General features: G+C 49.9%; 1 protein-coding gene and 1 long non-coding RNA gene across 9 annotated transcripts in view; one reads left to right on the plus strand and one right to left on the minus strand.

Annotated features, from left to right (window-relative positions):
* The window catches only part of Fgfr1 (fibroblast growth factor receptor 1), a 56,676-nt gene that overhangs the window by 18,497 nt on the left and 24,501 nt on the right, over positions 1–13,678 (minus strand). For 4 of the 7 annotated variants that reach the window (XM_085844057.1, XM_085844056.1, XM_021169255.3 and 1 more), the window contains exon 3: positions 1,503–1,769. The exons of the other annotated variants lie outside the window; for them this stretch is intronic. In XM_085844057.1, the coding sequence (XP_085700183.1) occupies positions 1,503–1,769 (267 nt within the window). The remainder of the gene's footprint in view (positions 1–1,502; positions 1,770–13,678) is intronic. 7 annotated transcript variants of the gene reach the window in all.
* LOC110299551 (uncharacterized) lies at positions 1,164–4,568 on the plus strand. Of its 2 annotated transcripts, none has more exons than XR_002378471.3 (4): positions 1,164–1,313; positions 2,704–2,801; positions 3,649–3,727; positions 4,379–4,568. It is a non-coding gene; the product is annotated as an uncharacterized LOC110299551 (long non-coding RNA). The 2 variants fall into 2 exon arrangements; XR_015048676.1 differs by lacking the exon at positions 1,164–1,313 and adding an exon at positions 1,785–1,839.

The following is a 13,678-nucleotide window of genomic DNA, read 5'->3' on the forward strand; positions in this document are numbered from 1 at the left end:
ACCAGCCTGCAATCAGAATCTTCTGGTATGAGTTTCCTGAGGGCTGGAGCTGCTTGCTTTCCTTTCTCTCAATCTCTCTCTCTCTCTCTCTCTCTCTCTCTCTCTCTCTCTCTCTCTCTCTCTCTCTCAATTTATATGTATCTATATGAGCCTGTGTGAGTATGTCCCATGTATATGCAGGAGCGCAAGGCGGGTGGGCCAGAACAGGGTGCCGGATCCCCAGGACCTGAAGTTACAGGCAACTGTAAACAAGCTATGTGAATGCTGGCAACCAATTCCACTCTACAAGAGTGTCAGGCTCTCTTAACAGTTGGGCAAACTCTCCTGCTCCAGAGCTGCCTTTTTGGTAGATGTTTTAAGACAGGGTGTCTCATGATGTAGAGATGTAGACAAGGCTGGCTTCAAAAACAAAACTCAAAAACAGAGATCCTGTGGAGTGCAGGGACAAAAGGTGTACACTACTATGCCGGTTATAGCTAGTCTCACTCCCCAAATGGGATGCATTTTGTGTAAATACAGGCTATGTTCAGTAACATCTTTAATCCCAGCACCCGGGAGGGAGAAGCAGGCAGATCTTGGAGACTCTGAGACCAGCCTGGTCTACACAGTGAGTTGCAGAATAGCCAGGGCTGTGTAGAGAGATACTTCACTCTGAAAATGGGATGCACCTCATTTTTTAAAAGGAGATTTATTTATTTTTATACATAAGTACACTGTAGCTGACTTCAGATACACCAGAAGAGGGCATCTGATCTCATTACGGGTGGTTGTGAGCCACCATGTGGTTGCTGGGATTTGAACTCAGGACCTTCGGTAGAGCAGTCAGTGCTCTTAACCGCTGAGCCAGCTCACCAGCCCGGGCGGGATGCACCCTATTTTAAAAAAAAGGTCTTGATATCCACCAGAGGTCTCTCTAGTGGAGAGACTGACACTCTTGGGAACTAGAGAAACATGTTTCTTATCTGGGGACAAGTTCTAAATGGTGACTGAGATAAGGTACCAAGCCCCCATCATGGTACAAGGAAAAGTTCCTGCTTCTTCCTCAGATGCTGGTTTTGGGAAACTGACATTCTACGGGAAGCATATTCCCAGCAATGAGAGTTCTAGGCTCGCTCCCTGGTTGCTAGGCAACAGGTTTTTCCCACAAAGCCCGAACACGGCAGCGAACCTTACTGTATGTTCTCAGGTCCCAATCACTAAGCCTAGGCCTTGACAAGATGAAGTGGGCGAGCCCCACTTAGCATGCTCTGGACTGCTGTGCTGGAGAAATGACAGGGTCTTAACACCCCCAAGCATTCATAATCACCTCAGAGGTAGGTCTTAGCTTGGCGTCTGCCCTACCCGGTCAACCGAGAGCCAAGCCACGCAGCGGGCAGGGAGCAATGTTAGTGGGCAGCAGTTCTGAAGCAGAGAAGGGGCGGGATCATGGAGGGGAAGCCCGCCTCCCTTTCAAACTAGCAAAGTGGGAGGAGTGGGATGGGGCAGAGGGCATTGCTACCAACCTGAGACATTGACGGAGAAGTAGGTGGTATCGCTGCCAGAGGGGCTGCTGGTCACGCAAGCGTAGAGGCCAGAGTCAGCAGGGATGGAGTCCCGCACCTCCACCTCCTCCCCTGTGATGCGGGTACGGTTGCTCTCCACCAGCTGCACCCCATCCCGCAGCCAGTTGATGCTCTGCACATCATCGCGAAGCCGACAGCGAAGCTGTAGCAGGTCGCCAGGGTGGACCAGGAGAGACTCCACTTCCACAGGGACTCCCCAGGGCTGAGCTGCAGCAGCCACCCACAAGGGCCAGGAGGAAGAGCCAAGTGGAGAAAGGAGGAGGAGAAAGGGAGTTAGGTGAGCCATAGGGCGAGCCGAGCCGTAGGTCACTGCACTGTCCAGGCCTCAACTAAAGCAAGAGAGCTGGGGACCGGAACGTGTATCAGTCGGAAATGATGGGCAACCCGAGGCCCCCAGCTCTTCTCCTCCACCCCGCTTCTCCATTAGTCATAGAAGAAAGAGGCAAAGTTAGGAAGCAGCCGCAGCAGCAGCATTAAGCAGTGTTTCAACTTCCACTGTTCTAAGGGGAAGGGCCTCCCCGTCTCTAGAATGCCCCTTTCCCCATATGCTGCTCAGTTCTTTGCCACTTCCCACCAGAACACACCCCAGTCGGCCTCACCCCTCTCCCTAGCGAATCACGCCAACCAACCCCTCATGAACCCAGTAACCCCAACGCCCAAGATGAGAGCAGGCATTTGGTCAACCAGGGCTCTTGGTACACATGACTCAGCGTGGGTGGGGGCCTGGCCCTCCAGCAACACAGATGCACATGTGGGAGGGACAGCCAAGCAAGAGGTCAGCTCAGGGGAGCCTCCAGCTAACAGGTGTTAGGCCCAAGGCCTGCAGCTGCCACCACGGCACATTTGCTCTGGCAACAGACATGGCACACATAAACCTCTCCTCATGGCCTGCCTGGGCTCACCCTTTCCTGCACCCCATCTTTCTCCTTGAGACACGGTGTCGCACTGTGGGTGGTGTGACTGAGAGTGGCTTTTGGATGTTTGATCCTGGGTTGGCAGAACTGTTCTGGGACAGAGTGAGAGGAGGTGTCTTTGTTGGGGAAGGTGTTATTGCTATGAGTAAGGTTTCAAAAGTCCATGCCAGACCAAGTCTGTCTGTCTGTCTGTCTATCTCTCTTTTTTCCTTCCCTCTAACTTGTAGACAGCATGTAAGCTCTCAGCTGCAGTTCCAGTGCCATGCCTGCCCGCGTGCTGCCATGGTTGCCACCAGGACGGTCGTGGACTCATCCCTCTGAAACTGTAAGCAAGCCTCCAATTAAGTGCTTTAATTTGCCTTAGTCCCTTACACATCCCCTTCTGTATCTCAACCAGAACAAGACCTACCCCCCAACATCCAACTATGGAGAGCACCCACCCCGCCTTTTTTTAAAAATAAATTTAAAAAAAAAAGATTTATTTATTTATTCATTTTATATATATGAGAGTACACTGTAGTTGTACAGATGGTTGTGAGCCTTCATGTGGTTGTTGGGAATTGAATTTAGGATCTCTGCTCACTCTGGTCAACTCCGGTCACTCAGTCACTACTCACTCTGGCCCAAAGATTTATTTATTATTATACATAAATACACTGGAGCTGTCTTCAGATGCACCAGAAGAGGGCATCAGATCTCATTATGGGTGGTTGTGAGCCACTATGTGGTTGCTGGGATTTGAACTCAGGACCTTCGGTAGAGCAGTCAGTGCTCTTACCCGCTAAGCCATCTCGCCAGCCCCTGCATCCACCTCTCCTGTGGATGAGCTGCCTCATTCATGTGATCAGAAAGACCCATATTCTTGGCACTACCAGTAGTTAGCCATACTGGCCAAATAAATTAATCCCTTTGCTAAGGAGGAAGCAAAGAACTTTCTGGGTTTTTTTCCTGCACATTTAAATGAATGGCTGGCCTGGCCTCCTCCTCTGAAAGAATGTTCTACGTGCTGGCCACCCACCTAGGCTGAAGTCACATGTGCCTGAAACTCTGAAGCAGCTCCCCCAATCCTGCTCTGACTCCACCCTTTGCTTCTCTCTAGGAGTTCACCATCTAGTCCTAGAACTGGCGGGGATCTCAGGTCTAACCACCATCTGGCCTCCTTCTTTTGTCAGGGTCTCACTTTGCAGCCCTGGCTAGCCCAGAACTCACAGAGGTCTACCAGCTTCTTCATCCTCCATGCTGGGGTTCAAGGTATGTAACCAACCTTTACTTACACTGGGACTTTTGTTTTTCTGAGACAAAGTCTTACTACATAGCCCAGAGTGCCTTGAACTCACTGTATAGCACAGATGGTCCCACAGCATCTGACACCCCCACCCTACCCCACATCCCTTCTTTAGCAGTGCTTGGGTGGAAGCCAGGGCTGGGCAAAGGCTGGGCCACTGAGCGCCTTGTGGCTCCTCTCTCTTTCAGACTGGTCTTATTTTTGACTGTGTGTATGTGCTTGTGTCTGTCTGTGGACGTGTGCATGTGGGGTGTGGGTCCCTATGGAGGCGAGCAGTGTCCCACCAACAACTAAAGCCGGTGTTACACACAGTTGTGAGCCACGTAACATGGGGAGTAGGAACCAGACTGGGACCCTCCCTACTCTGATCCTCTTAGGAGCTACCACTGCAGCCTCTAACTTCTCATTTTAATGAGCTCCTCTCTGAAGTGGTCCATTGGTTTTGCACTAGAAGCCTTAGGTCCATCCATGGGGGTTGACCATGGCTTTTCTTCCAAGGAGCTCACACACTGCAGTTTATCGACCTAAGGGCTCTCTCTCCTAAACACAGTGCCATCTCAAGTTAACGTCTGAATACCAGTAAGCTAATACATGTTTATTTTTGTGTTCTGGTCAAGGAGAGCACCAGAGGGGAACAGAACGCACAGCTGATTAAAAATAGCTGCTACGGACTATTCCTTCCATTCTTACTGGTTTATGGTTTTGCCAAAAGAAGAAAAACAGCCTGGATTTGACCCTGAAGGAAAACAGCAAGCGTTCCTTCCGCCTATTGATCCGATTTCATTTCCCCTCAAGTGATCTCACTGATTAAATATTTTGCTGCTCTCGATCCCCACCAGCCACTAACCACTGGTCAACAACAGCGAAGTCAAATTCTCAGAGTCAGGCATCGAGCAGTCTACTTACACAGGTCACAGAGACTAAAAAGTAGCTCCCAAAGAACTCAGCGAAGAGAACGGACAGACAGGCACTGCTCCCAAGGGAAGGAGCCAGCAGCCTGCCCTTTCCCATGGTCGTAACTTCTAGCTGGTGCTGACCAATGTGGGAAAGAAACTCATCTCTGAGCTAAGAAAGCCTCGGGTACCAGCATCCTTGTTTCTACATTGTTTCTCCCCCCATCCCACCCCCCACTCTTGCAGCTATCCTGGGACAGCACTCCTCCAAGACCCACCCTCTGGTTTACGTAGTCACTGTCTTCATCAAAATCTTACCCTAGATAAAAAGTAAGACCCAAGTCCCTCTTTCTCTCCCCGCACCCTTTTCCCCCTTTGATTTTTTGAGACAAGGTTTCTCTGTCTAACCCAGTATGTCCGGGAACTCACCCTGAAGACTAGGCTGACCTGCTGGGATTAAAGGCAGGTGCAACCATTGCTTGGCCCAAATCCTTCTTGGCCTCCAAAGGCTCCTGCCAACCCTGTCTTCCTACTCCACTCAAACCTGGCTATGCCCCTGCACAACTGCACCATCCCCCTGCACAGTAAATGGACTTCTGATGGCACCAGTCATAACCTCCCGAGTTCTCCTGCCTCAATCAGTCAAAGTCTACGGGCCAGAAAAATCCCAGCAGCAGACATGCCAGTCTACATAGTGGTTGTCATCCATATTCAGGACAGACAAAAAAATTCTGCCCATAGATTCTCCATCTGTGGTTGATTGATCCCATAGACATGGGAGAATAGCTGTATATTCCAAGTTAGAAAACCATTCCAAAAATCTAATTTCAGACTATTTTACCTCCCTGTCTCAAAAAAAATCCAGTCATAGAACTGAATCCTCATCCCCTACACACCCTATAGATAGACAGACAGACAGTCAGACACACACACACACACACACACACACACACACACACGGTTTCTCAATAGCCCTGGATGTCCTAGAATTCATTATAGACAAGCCTGCACCTTGAACTCCCAGAGATTGCCTGCCTCTGCTTTCTAAATCCTGGGATTATAGGTGCCCGCCGCTACACTCAGCACCCTTACCACATACTAGCCACCACTGTTCCGTGTACTTCAGACAATGGGATCGCACTCTGTATGGTATTTTGTGACCGTGTCAAGAAGAAGCAAGGCCCTTCTATGTCAGAGTTGTTCTCCACACTTCAGTGTTTGGGTGCATGACCAGTACCAGAGGACATCAGGGAGTCCTGTCCCTCAGTGATGACAAGTACCCAGACCTTGCTTCTCCTAAGACCTAGAAAGCAACCCAGACCAGAACTGACTCTTACAGTTAACACCAGGGACACAGAAATGGGTCTTTTAGAGGACTCATTAATCAGCCAAGGGGCGGTAAAGTATTAGTGGCTTTCTTCATTGATAGCAGAGGCCTTAGATATATGGGTCCCCCATTTACAAAGCAGCTATAAAGAAAGCTACTTTGTTGTGGAAGGCATAGAAAGGTAACACGTTGGACTATTACCTGTGTGTTAGAGTGGTCCTGACATTGACCCTGTTACTAGGTAACGCTCACTAGCAACTCACTGCCTTGGTTAAGAATTGTGTGGAACTTACATCTTCCTTTGACAAGAGGTACTTGGCATTCATAGCCTCCTCTGAGCTGGACTTTCTCAGTCAAGACCAATGGCCTGGAGCTACAGTGTGGCAGGTTTATCAGCCAATGAGAGAGCAGCTAACTGCTACTTTCATTAAACTGGCTGTGAAGGATGCAAAAGGGGGTCATACTCGGCCAATGCTGAAATCCACATTCCAATCTTGATAGAAGACTGGATAGGATAGCATGGGGTAGCATGGGATAGCATGGGATTGCATGGGGTAGCACAGGATAGTAGGATAGGATAGGAACTTGTTGAAATAAAGTACAGAGCCAACCAGTCAGATCAATGGTGCAGGGGCAAGGCACTTGCTGGCAAGCCTTAGAACCCATGTGGTGGGAGAAGGAATGAGCTCCCTGGCCTCACTACACACACACTAAACAAACGGAAATGTCTTCTAAAACAGCTGGGGTTTTTGTTTTTTGGACAGGACCTCACTATGTAGTCCTATCTGGCCTGGAACTCACCATGTAGCTGGCTTCAAATTTACAAGAGATCTGCCTGTCTCTGCTTCCTAAGTATTGAGATTAAAAGTGTGTCCCTCCGAGCTGGTTGAAAACATTTTAAGGGGGCCGGAGTGATGGCTCAGAGGTTAAGGGCACTGGCTGCTCTTCCAGAGGACCCAGGTTTGGTTCCTAGCACCCACATGGCAACTCATAACCACCATTAATGCCAGTCCTAGGATATCCAATGCCCTCTTCTGGCCTCTTTGAATGCCAGGTATACATGTGATGCACTGACATAGATGCAGGCAGAATACCCATACACATAAAAACAAAAATAAATCTTCGGGGCTGGAGAGATGGCTCAGTGGTGAAGAGCAATGGTTACTCTTCCAGAGGTCCTGAGTTCAATTTCCATCCATAACCATCTATAATGGAATATGATGCCCTCTTCTGGCATACAGGAGTACATGTAGATAGAGCACTCATATACATAAAATAAATCTTTAAAAAGATTATCTGTGGGGCTGGTGAGATGGCTCAGTGGGTAAGAGCACCCGACTGCTCTTCCGAAGGTCCGGAGTTCAAATCCCAGCAACCACATGGTGGCTCACAACCATCTGTAACGAGATCTGACTCTGTCTTCTGGAGTGTCTGAGGACAGCTACAGTGTACTTACATATAATAATAAATAAATCTAAAAAAAAAAAAAAAAGATTATCTGTGTAGCCCTGGCTGTCTTTAAACTCACAGATCTGCCTGCCTCCGCCTGCCCCCCGCCCCCCAAACCAGTACTAGTATCAAAGCATGCAGCTATAATAACAGTAGCAAAATTACAGTTACTAAGTAACCACTGCTTTAGAAGGAGGGAAAACTATGTGTCAGCCTTATCCTCTCCTCTCTCAGAGCCTCTAGAACAGAGGTGGGGAACCAGACTTCAGTAATCTTCAAGAAATCAGCTTTCATAGTGCTTTTATGTTAAAGAACATGATAAATGTGAATGAAACCTTTTTGCCCCCTTTCCTATTTGTACCCCCAAATACTTCAGCTATTGGGATAACTTCTCAACAAGCCAAGAGGGGCTTGTACCAGAGCAGGCCGGAAGTGATCCAGTGGTTTAGCAGGTTAATTCTGGTCTGAGGATGTCCATCAAATCCATCTCCCCACTCGAAATCTGGTCTCTGACATGAGCCCTGTATCATCAGCGGGAGAGTGGAGCCTGGAGGCCCAAATCCATATAAATCTTATTATGTTTCCGCTTGTACAGCAGTCAATAGGAGACAGCCATTAAAGAAATCCTCGGGGGCACACCTGTCTGTGGAGACCGCCAATGCAGCCCACTCGTGCCACAGGAATCAGCAGAGCTGGAACAGCACCGGATGGTACAAGATCACTTCCTGGGGTGGTGAGATGGCTCACTTGGCAAGAAAGCTTGCTGCAAAGCCTGACTTGAGTTCTGCCTCCAGGACTCCCGTGGTAGAGAGAACTGACTCTTACAAGCTATCCTCTGACCACCACATGTGCACTGTGTATATGTCCCTGGGCATGTGCGTGTGCGCTCGCGTGTATGTGTGTGTGTGCACACGCGCGCGCGCGCGCGCACACACACACACACACCATTAATATAAAATAAATGCAATTTAAAAAATTTATTAAAACATACCCCAGACCTGCTTCTATAAAACATGGACTGAGGGCAGAGCATGCCCAAACCCCACATTTTCCTGTGACTTCAAAGAAGAGAGGCAGCAGTACTACACAGCACTTTGCCATTCACGACACCCCCCCCCCCCCCCCGCAAGCTTCCCATTCACAACCATGCAAACCAGATACCAGCACACAGCAGGCAGAGGGTTTCTCCAGGCTGCAAGTTAGTTCATCGTGTTCTCTCTATCCTGTGGGGCTGTGGGGCTTGCGCCATGTACAGCTCGTCTTGTGTTACCTAATCGGATCCCCACAGCTGATAAAATAGGGTCCCATCGGTATCCTCATTTCAGAAGCGGGGGAAATGGAGGCAGACGGAGAGATAAAAGGTACAGGGCAATCCACCTGGGTAGTAAGCGTTACTAAGAAGTGGGAGCCAAACCCGAGTGCCAACACAAGCCCGGGCACAGCTCACCCTTTCACCCTTTCATTTACATCACTGTGTCTTTTGTTTTGCTCCCTCACCCCCACCCCTGCCCATCGAGACAGAATGGCCTAGGCTGGTCTTCCATTTATTATGAAGTTCATAGTGACAAGCCTCCTGCCTCTGGAGTGCTGGGATAAATGAGCTACTGTGTGTACACAACTAAGCTTCACCATGTCTTTAAAGTCATTGATTTTTTTTTTTCTCCCTGAGATCTGCAAAGCGCTTTTGGTTCAACCCTTTAATCTCATCTAATAGAGCCCAGTTGCCTCCCATCTTCTTGCATGGGATTCTAAAATTGGCTGCTCTGGGCTTATCCTCCCCATCCCACCCCCACCCCCCAATCTCACAGCTTAATCTCAACAATACCTTAAGAATTCATTTACCTCGCTATGTGTGGAGGCACACAACTTGAATCCCAGCACTCTGGAGGCAGAGTCGGGGAGATCTCCATGAGTTCAAGGGCAGCCAGGGCTATATAGTGAAACCCTGTCTCAATACAAGCAAACAAAGCAAAACCAAAAAAAAAAAAGTGTTTTTAACTTGAAGGAACCCCTCCAATTGAGCAGGTTTGGGAATTGGGGGTACCCTCCTCAGTGGCATGCCCTAACTAATCATTGGCACTGCATGTGACACTTACAAAACGTGGTCATTTGTGATCGAGCTCCTTGTCTTTGCCTCCCACTGAAGAGAGGTTGTGAGACTTCCTGCAAAGTCACAAAACAAAAAGGCTCTAGCTGTGTCCTGGGCTCCTCCCCACTGCTTCTCACCCGAAGCGTGTTCTAAACGGTTAGGGATGACCCACGGATGGCTTGCAGACACAGCACTGTCCTCACAGCCCTCCCTGCTATCCTCCCACCACCACCACCCCCATCCCTGCAGCTCAGCTCTTAGCAGTCAGGACAGCTGAGAGCTGTCTTCTCACCCGTCATTTACAGCTTGCAGCTGATAACCTCTAGCGCCATCCACATTAGTCAATGGGGCCTGGACAATCTTCTCCTTGGCCGAGATCCATAGATCAGAGGTCCTGAGAGAAGTCCGGCTCAACAGCAGAAATGACACGCTGTCTGCCATTTCCCTCACACTCTGAGATTCCCCAGCCCAGCTTATTCCCTCCTCAAGAATCCAGAGCTGTGGGTAGCGGTGGCACACACCATCAGCCCCAGCACTCGGGAGGCAGAGGCAGGCAGAGCTCTGTGAGTTCGAGGCCAGCCTCATCTACAGAGTTCCAGGATAGCCAGAGCTACACAGAGAAACCCTGTCTTGAAAAATAAAAACAAAATCCAGAGTCTTTTAGCTGTCTCCTCTCCCCTGCCTCAGTGATCCCGTCCCCCACCCCCACCCCATACCCATTTCTTCATTATCCCTCACATGAAGCTTTTTGCCACTTTAGAGACTTTGCATCTCTTAAATGACTTTTTCTAACAACAACAACAACACAAATAGATCACTTCAAATTACTTCTGAAGCTTACAGTAAAAAAGCGACATTCCTTGCTCCCTCCTTCTTTCCCTGTGAGGCAGGGACTACCAAGCTATCAGTGAACACTGAAGAGGGATGTTGGCGCCACAGGTGTTTATGACCACGCCACATCATGTGGCGCTGAGGACGGAACACAAGGCTTCGAAGAATCCGTACATTAGCCCTGTTTACCTGACAACTAGAACAGTCTACACTAGTGTAGCATCTCTCAAAGGTCAGGAATGATAAAGACATCTTAGGTACCCAAAGACTCCCTTCGCTAAATCCAGACAGGGGTGCTTCGAGTGGTCTCAGGGTCACACACACACACACACACACACACCCCGTGAAATGCCTGTGGTTGGGATTTTTTTGGGTTAAAGAAAATGAAGGCAGAGGGGGTCGTCTCAGCAACAAGAGGGAGATGGTGGTCTGGGAATGTTTACAGTCTTGGCACAAGCTCCCAGTGATAAGTGGGGAGCAATTGTGGATGTGGGAGGAATTTGGGGTGGCATTGAAAGCAACTAAGAAGGAACAGGCGGGCGGGGCTCCAGGGGCCCTCGGCAGAGGTCTTTATTACGTTATTCTGACTTTGAAATGGAACCGAAAACTTAACTTTCATCTAGCAAGACCAAGACAGAACAAGCAATCACAGTAAGATCCCAGGTGATAGTCATCACTCTCCGAGGGACCGGGCGCCGAGATCTCCTCAAAACAAGGAGGGCTGCAAAACCGGGGGAGCATAGGTGTGTTGTGGTAACGAAAACCGAAGCACCAATCAATTACCAGGGGCCTTTCTCCTGGTCAGCAACATTTGGGGCCCTGACCGGGGGTTTGGACAGGTTTTTTTTTTTTTAATAGAAAAAGGGAGAGGAGCGAGAAGGAACATTTTGCATGCAAATGGGCCATTGCCAGAACAGCCCATTAAAATGTAAAACTCCACATTGGGCTGACAAAATGGTGCAAAGCGCGGTGCTTGCCACAGGGGCCGTGATGAAGCACACAACAAAGAGGCCAGGGAACAACGAGGGCTGAATGGCCTCTGTCAGCAGGTCCCCTCTCTCGTTGCCATGGGGACTCCACCGGGGCTTACTAAAGGTATTTCCTGAGGAGAAAGGCAGCGCACACATGCCCAGGCAGCCGAGCTAATCCTGACAGGAAGCCACGGCCATTCAGGAGCCCAGGGGCTTGGGGCTGAAGTTTTGTTTTGTTTTTATTAAAAAAAAAAAAAAAAAGATTTCAGTCTTTTGTGTGCCCCACCTCATCACTGTAATTTAGTACGGAGCTGCCAAAGCCGCAGCTAGCTAGGGTCCTTGTGTCCACCACATGACACCCCCCTCCCCTCCCAAATCGGCCCCCCCACTCCCCCAAGCTGGGCTTACATGGGAGTCCCAGGGCAAGAGTTTTGTTTCGACCTGACAAACCTTTCAACAAAGGTGTGCACCAGGACTGTGTTCAGTCGGGACACAAACTTCATGCCTGTAGTTTTCCCACTGGCTTTATGGTACCCAGGCCCTGGTGTCCCCCCACCCCCACCCCACCCCCGACTCCCACCGCAGCCCGGTCCAGCTGGAAGGACTGTAATTACATGATTAAGAAAGGAATCAAATCTCCCCTTCTTCCCCAGCAAAGATTCTGGCTCTGCTGGTAAAAACCTGGACCAAGCAGGAAAAAAAACCCAAATCTCTTCCTGTACCCTTCTTCCCAACTGGGTCTTTAAATCCATTGCTCCTCTTCCTCCTAGTTCACTGGCCAGAAAGAACCCAAAAAGAGGATGCCCTGCAGCTCCAGGAAGGGCTGTCTGTGCTCAGGGCTCCCAGGAGTTGGAGTCACCATGTCTCACTTGGCACCAGAAGAATGCAGCCATGGCAGATTCGGGGAAGGAGGCCAACCACACAGCTGGCAGCGGAGGAAAACTGTGTGACAACTGCCTCCTAGGGCAGTTTAGGGTCCACTGACATTTCCTGAGCAACTTAAAGTCAGAAGATCCATCCCCATAGAGGGGGTGGGGGGGGGTAGGGAGACTGGAGCTCTGTGACTAAAACGTGGGCCCATGCCATCATGTACTTGCAAAGCGTGTTTGGGGAGCTGTAGTCCTCCAGAGGGCTTATGGATACCCTTGCCCAACACACACACACACACACACACACACACACACACACACACACACACCATTAGGAAGCTTCTGTGATTGGACTAGGTGGCTTCAATTTTGGGTTAAAGTCGCTGCAGACTTCTTGGAAGAGCCTAGCGCCGTCAGCAGTAAGCAGGTGAGTCTTGTCATAGCCCCCATCACCCAAAGTCACTTCCTCAATTCGAATCGGAAACTACAATTGGCCACCGAATGATAGAATGCCTAAGGACCGCTCTGCTAAGTTTTCGGCCAGGAAGGGGGGTGGGGCGGGGAGGAGAGAGAGTGGTGGTCCTGTTGCTAGGGCGGTAGCTTGGACCCTCCCACTACTGGCAGGGAGCCCAGGCCTCCCAGCCATGTGTCTGCAGCTGCGACCTGTCATACACTTCCTGGTCTGGGTTCTGTAATGGGAAGATCATTAAGTATGGGGGAGGGGGGGAATAAGAGGACTCTACAGGGAAGAGGTAACTCCCGAAGTCCGCTCTACTCTAGGCCCTGACCTTAAAGTCTGGTCAGGTTCCTTAAAGAAAGGAATGCACTGCCCTGCCCCCAAGCGCCCGCCCGGGGAGGAGCCTTCTAGGGCCGCCCCTCCCCCCAGGCTCCGAAGCTCCAGTTTGGAGAAGGAAAAGGCCGGCAGCTGGGCAGGAAAAGTTGCAGTCCCCAAAAAACTTGCTGATCCATTCATCCAGTAGGAGTGTCAGCTGTTTCGGAATGTGCCTTCTGTCCCCCCCCCAAAAAAAAAACCACAGATGGTGCCCGAGTGAACGGCTTGGTTACGTGTGGCCTGCGGTCTGTCCGCACCGTGCCAATGAGTCTGGGGGTGTTTAGGTCAGAGAGCCCAGCGTTAGACCACCCAATCCAGGGTGGGCAAATAGCCTTCTCACAAAGCGTCATGTCATTCTCTGCCATGAAGAAATGCCCCCAGCTGGGGAGACACCTTAGGGGTGGAAGACTTACTTGGAATTTTAGAGGTTCTGTTTCAATCCCCACTATCACGTTCACTCATAGGTTTAAAAAAAAAAGGGTGGGTGGGGTGACTCTTTAGTAGCACTCACATCTTAAATCCCAGCACTGTGTATGTGTATGGGGCAGTGCATCCAGAGACAGAGGCAGGCAGATTAACTGAACCTGGTATACAAAGCAATTTCCAGGCCATCCAGACTATGCAACAAGATCTGAGACCTTGCCTTTAAAAAAAAA

This window comes from Mus caroli, unplaced genomic scaffold (assembly GCF_978045245.1).
Source record: "Mus caroli unplaced genomic scaffold, Mus_caroli_1 scaffold_10, whole genome shotgun sequence".
NCBI lineage: Eukaryota > Metazoa > Chordata > Mammalia > Rodentia > Muridae > Mus > Mus caroli.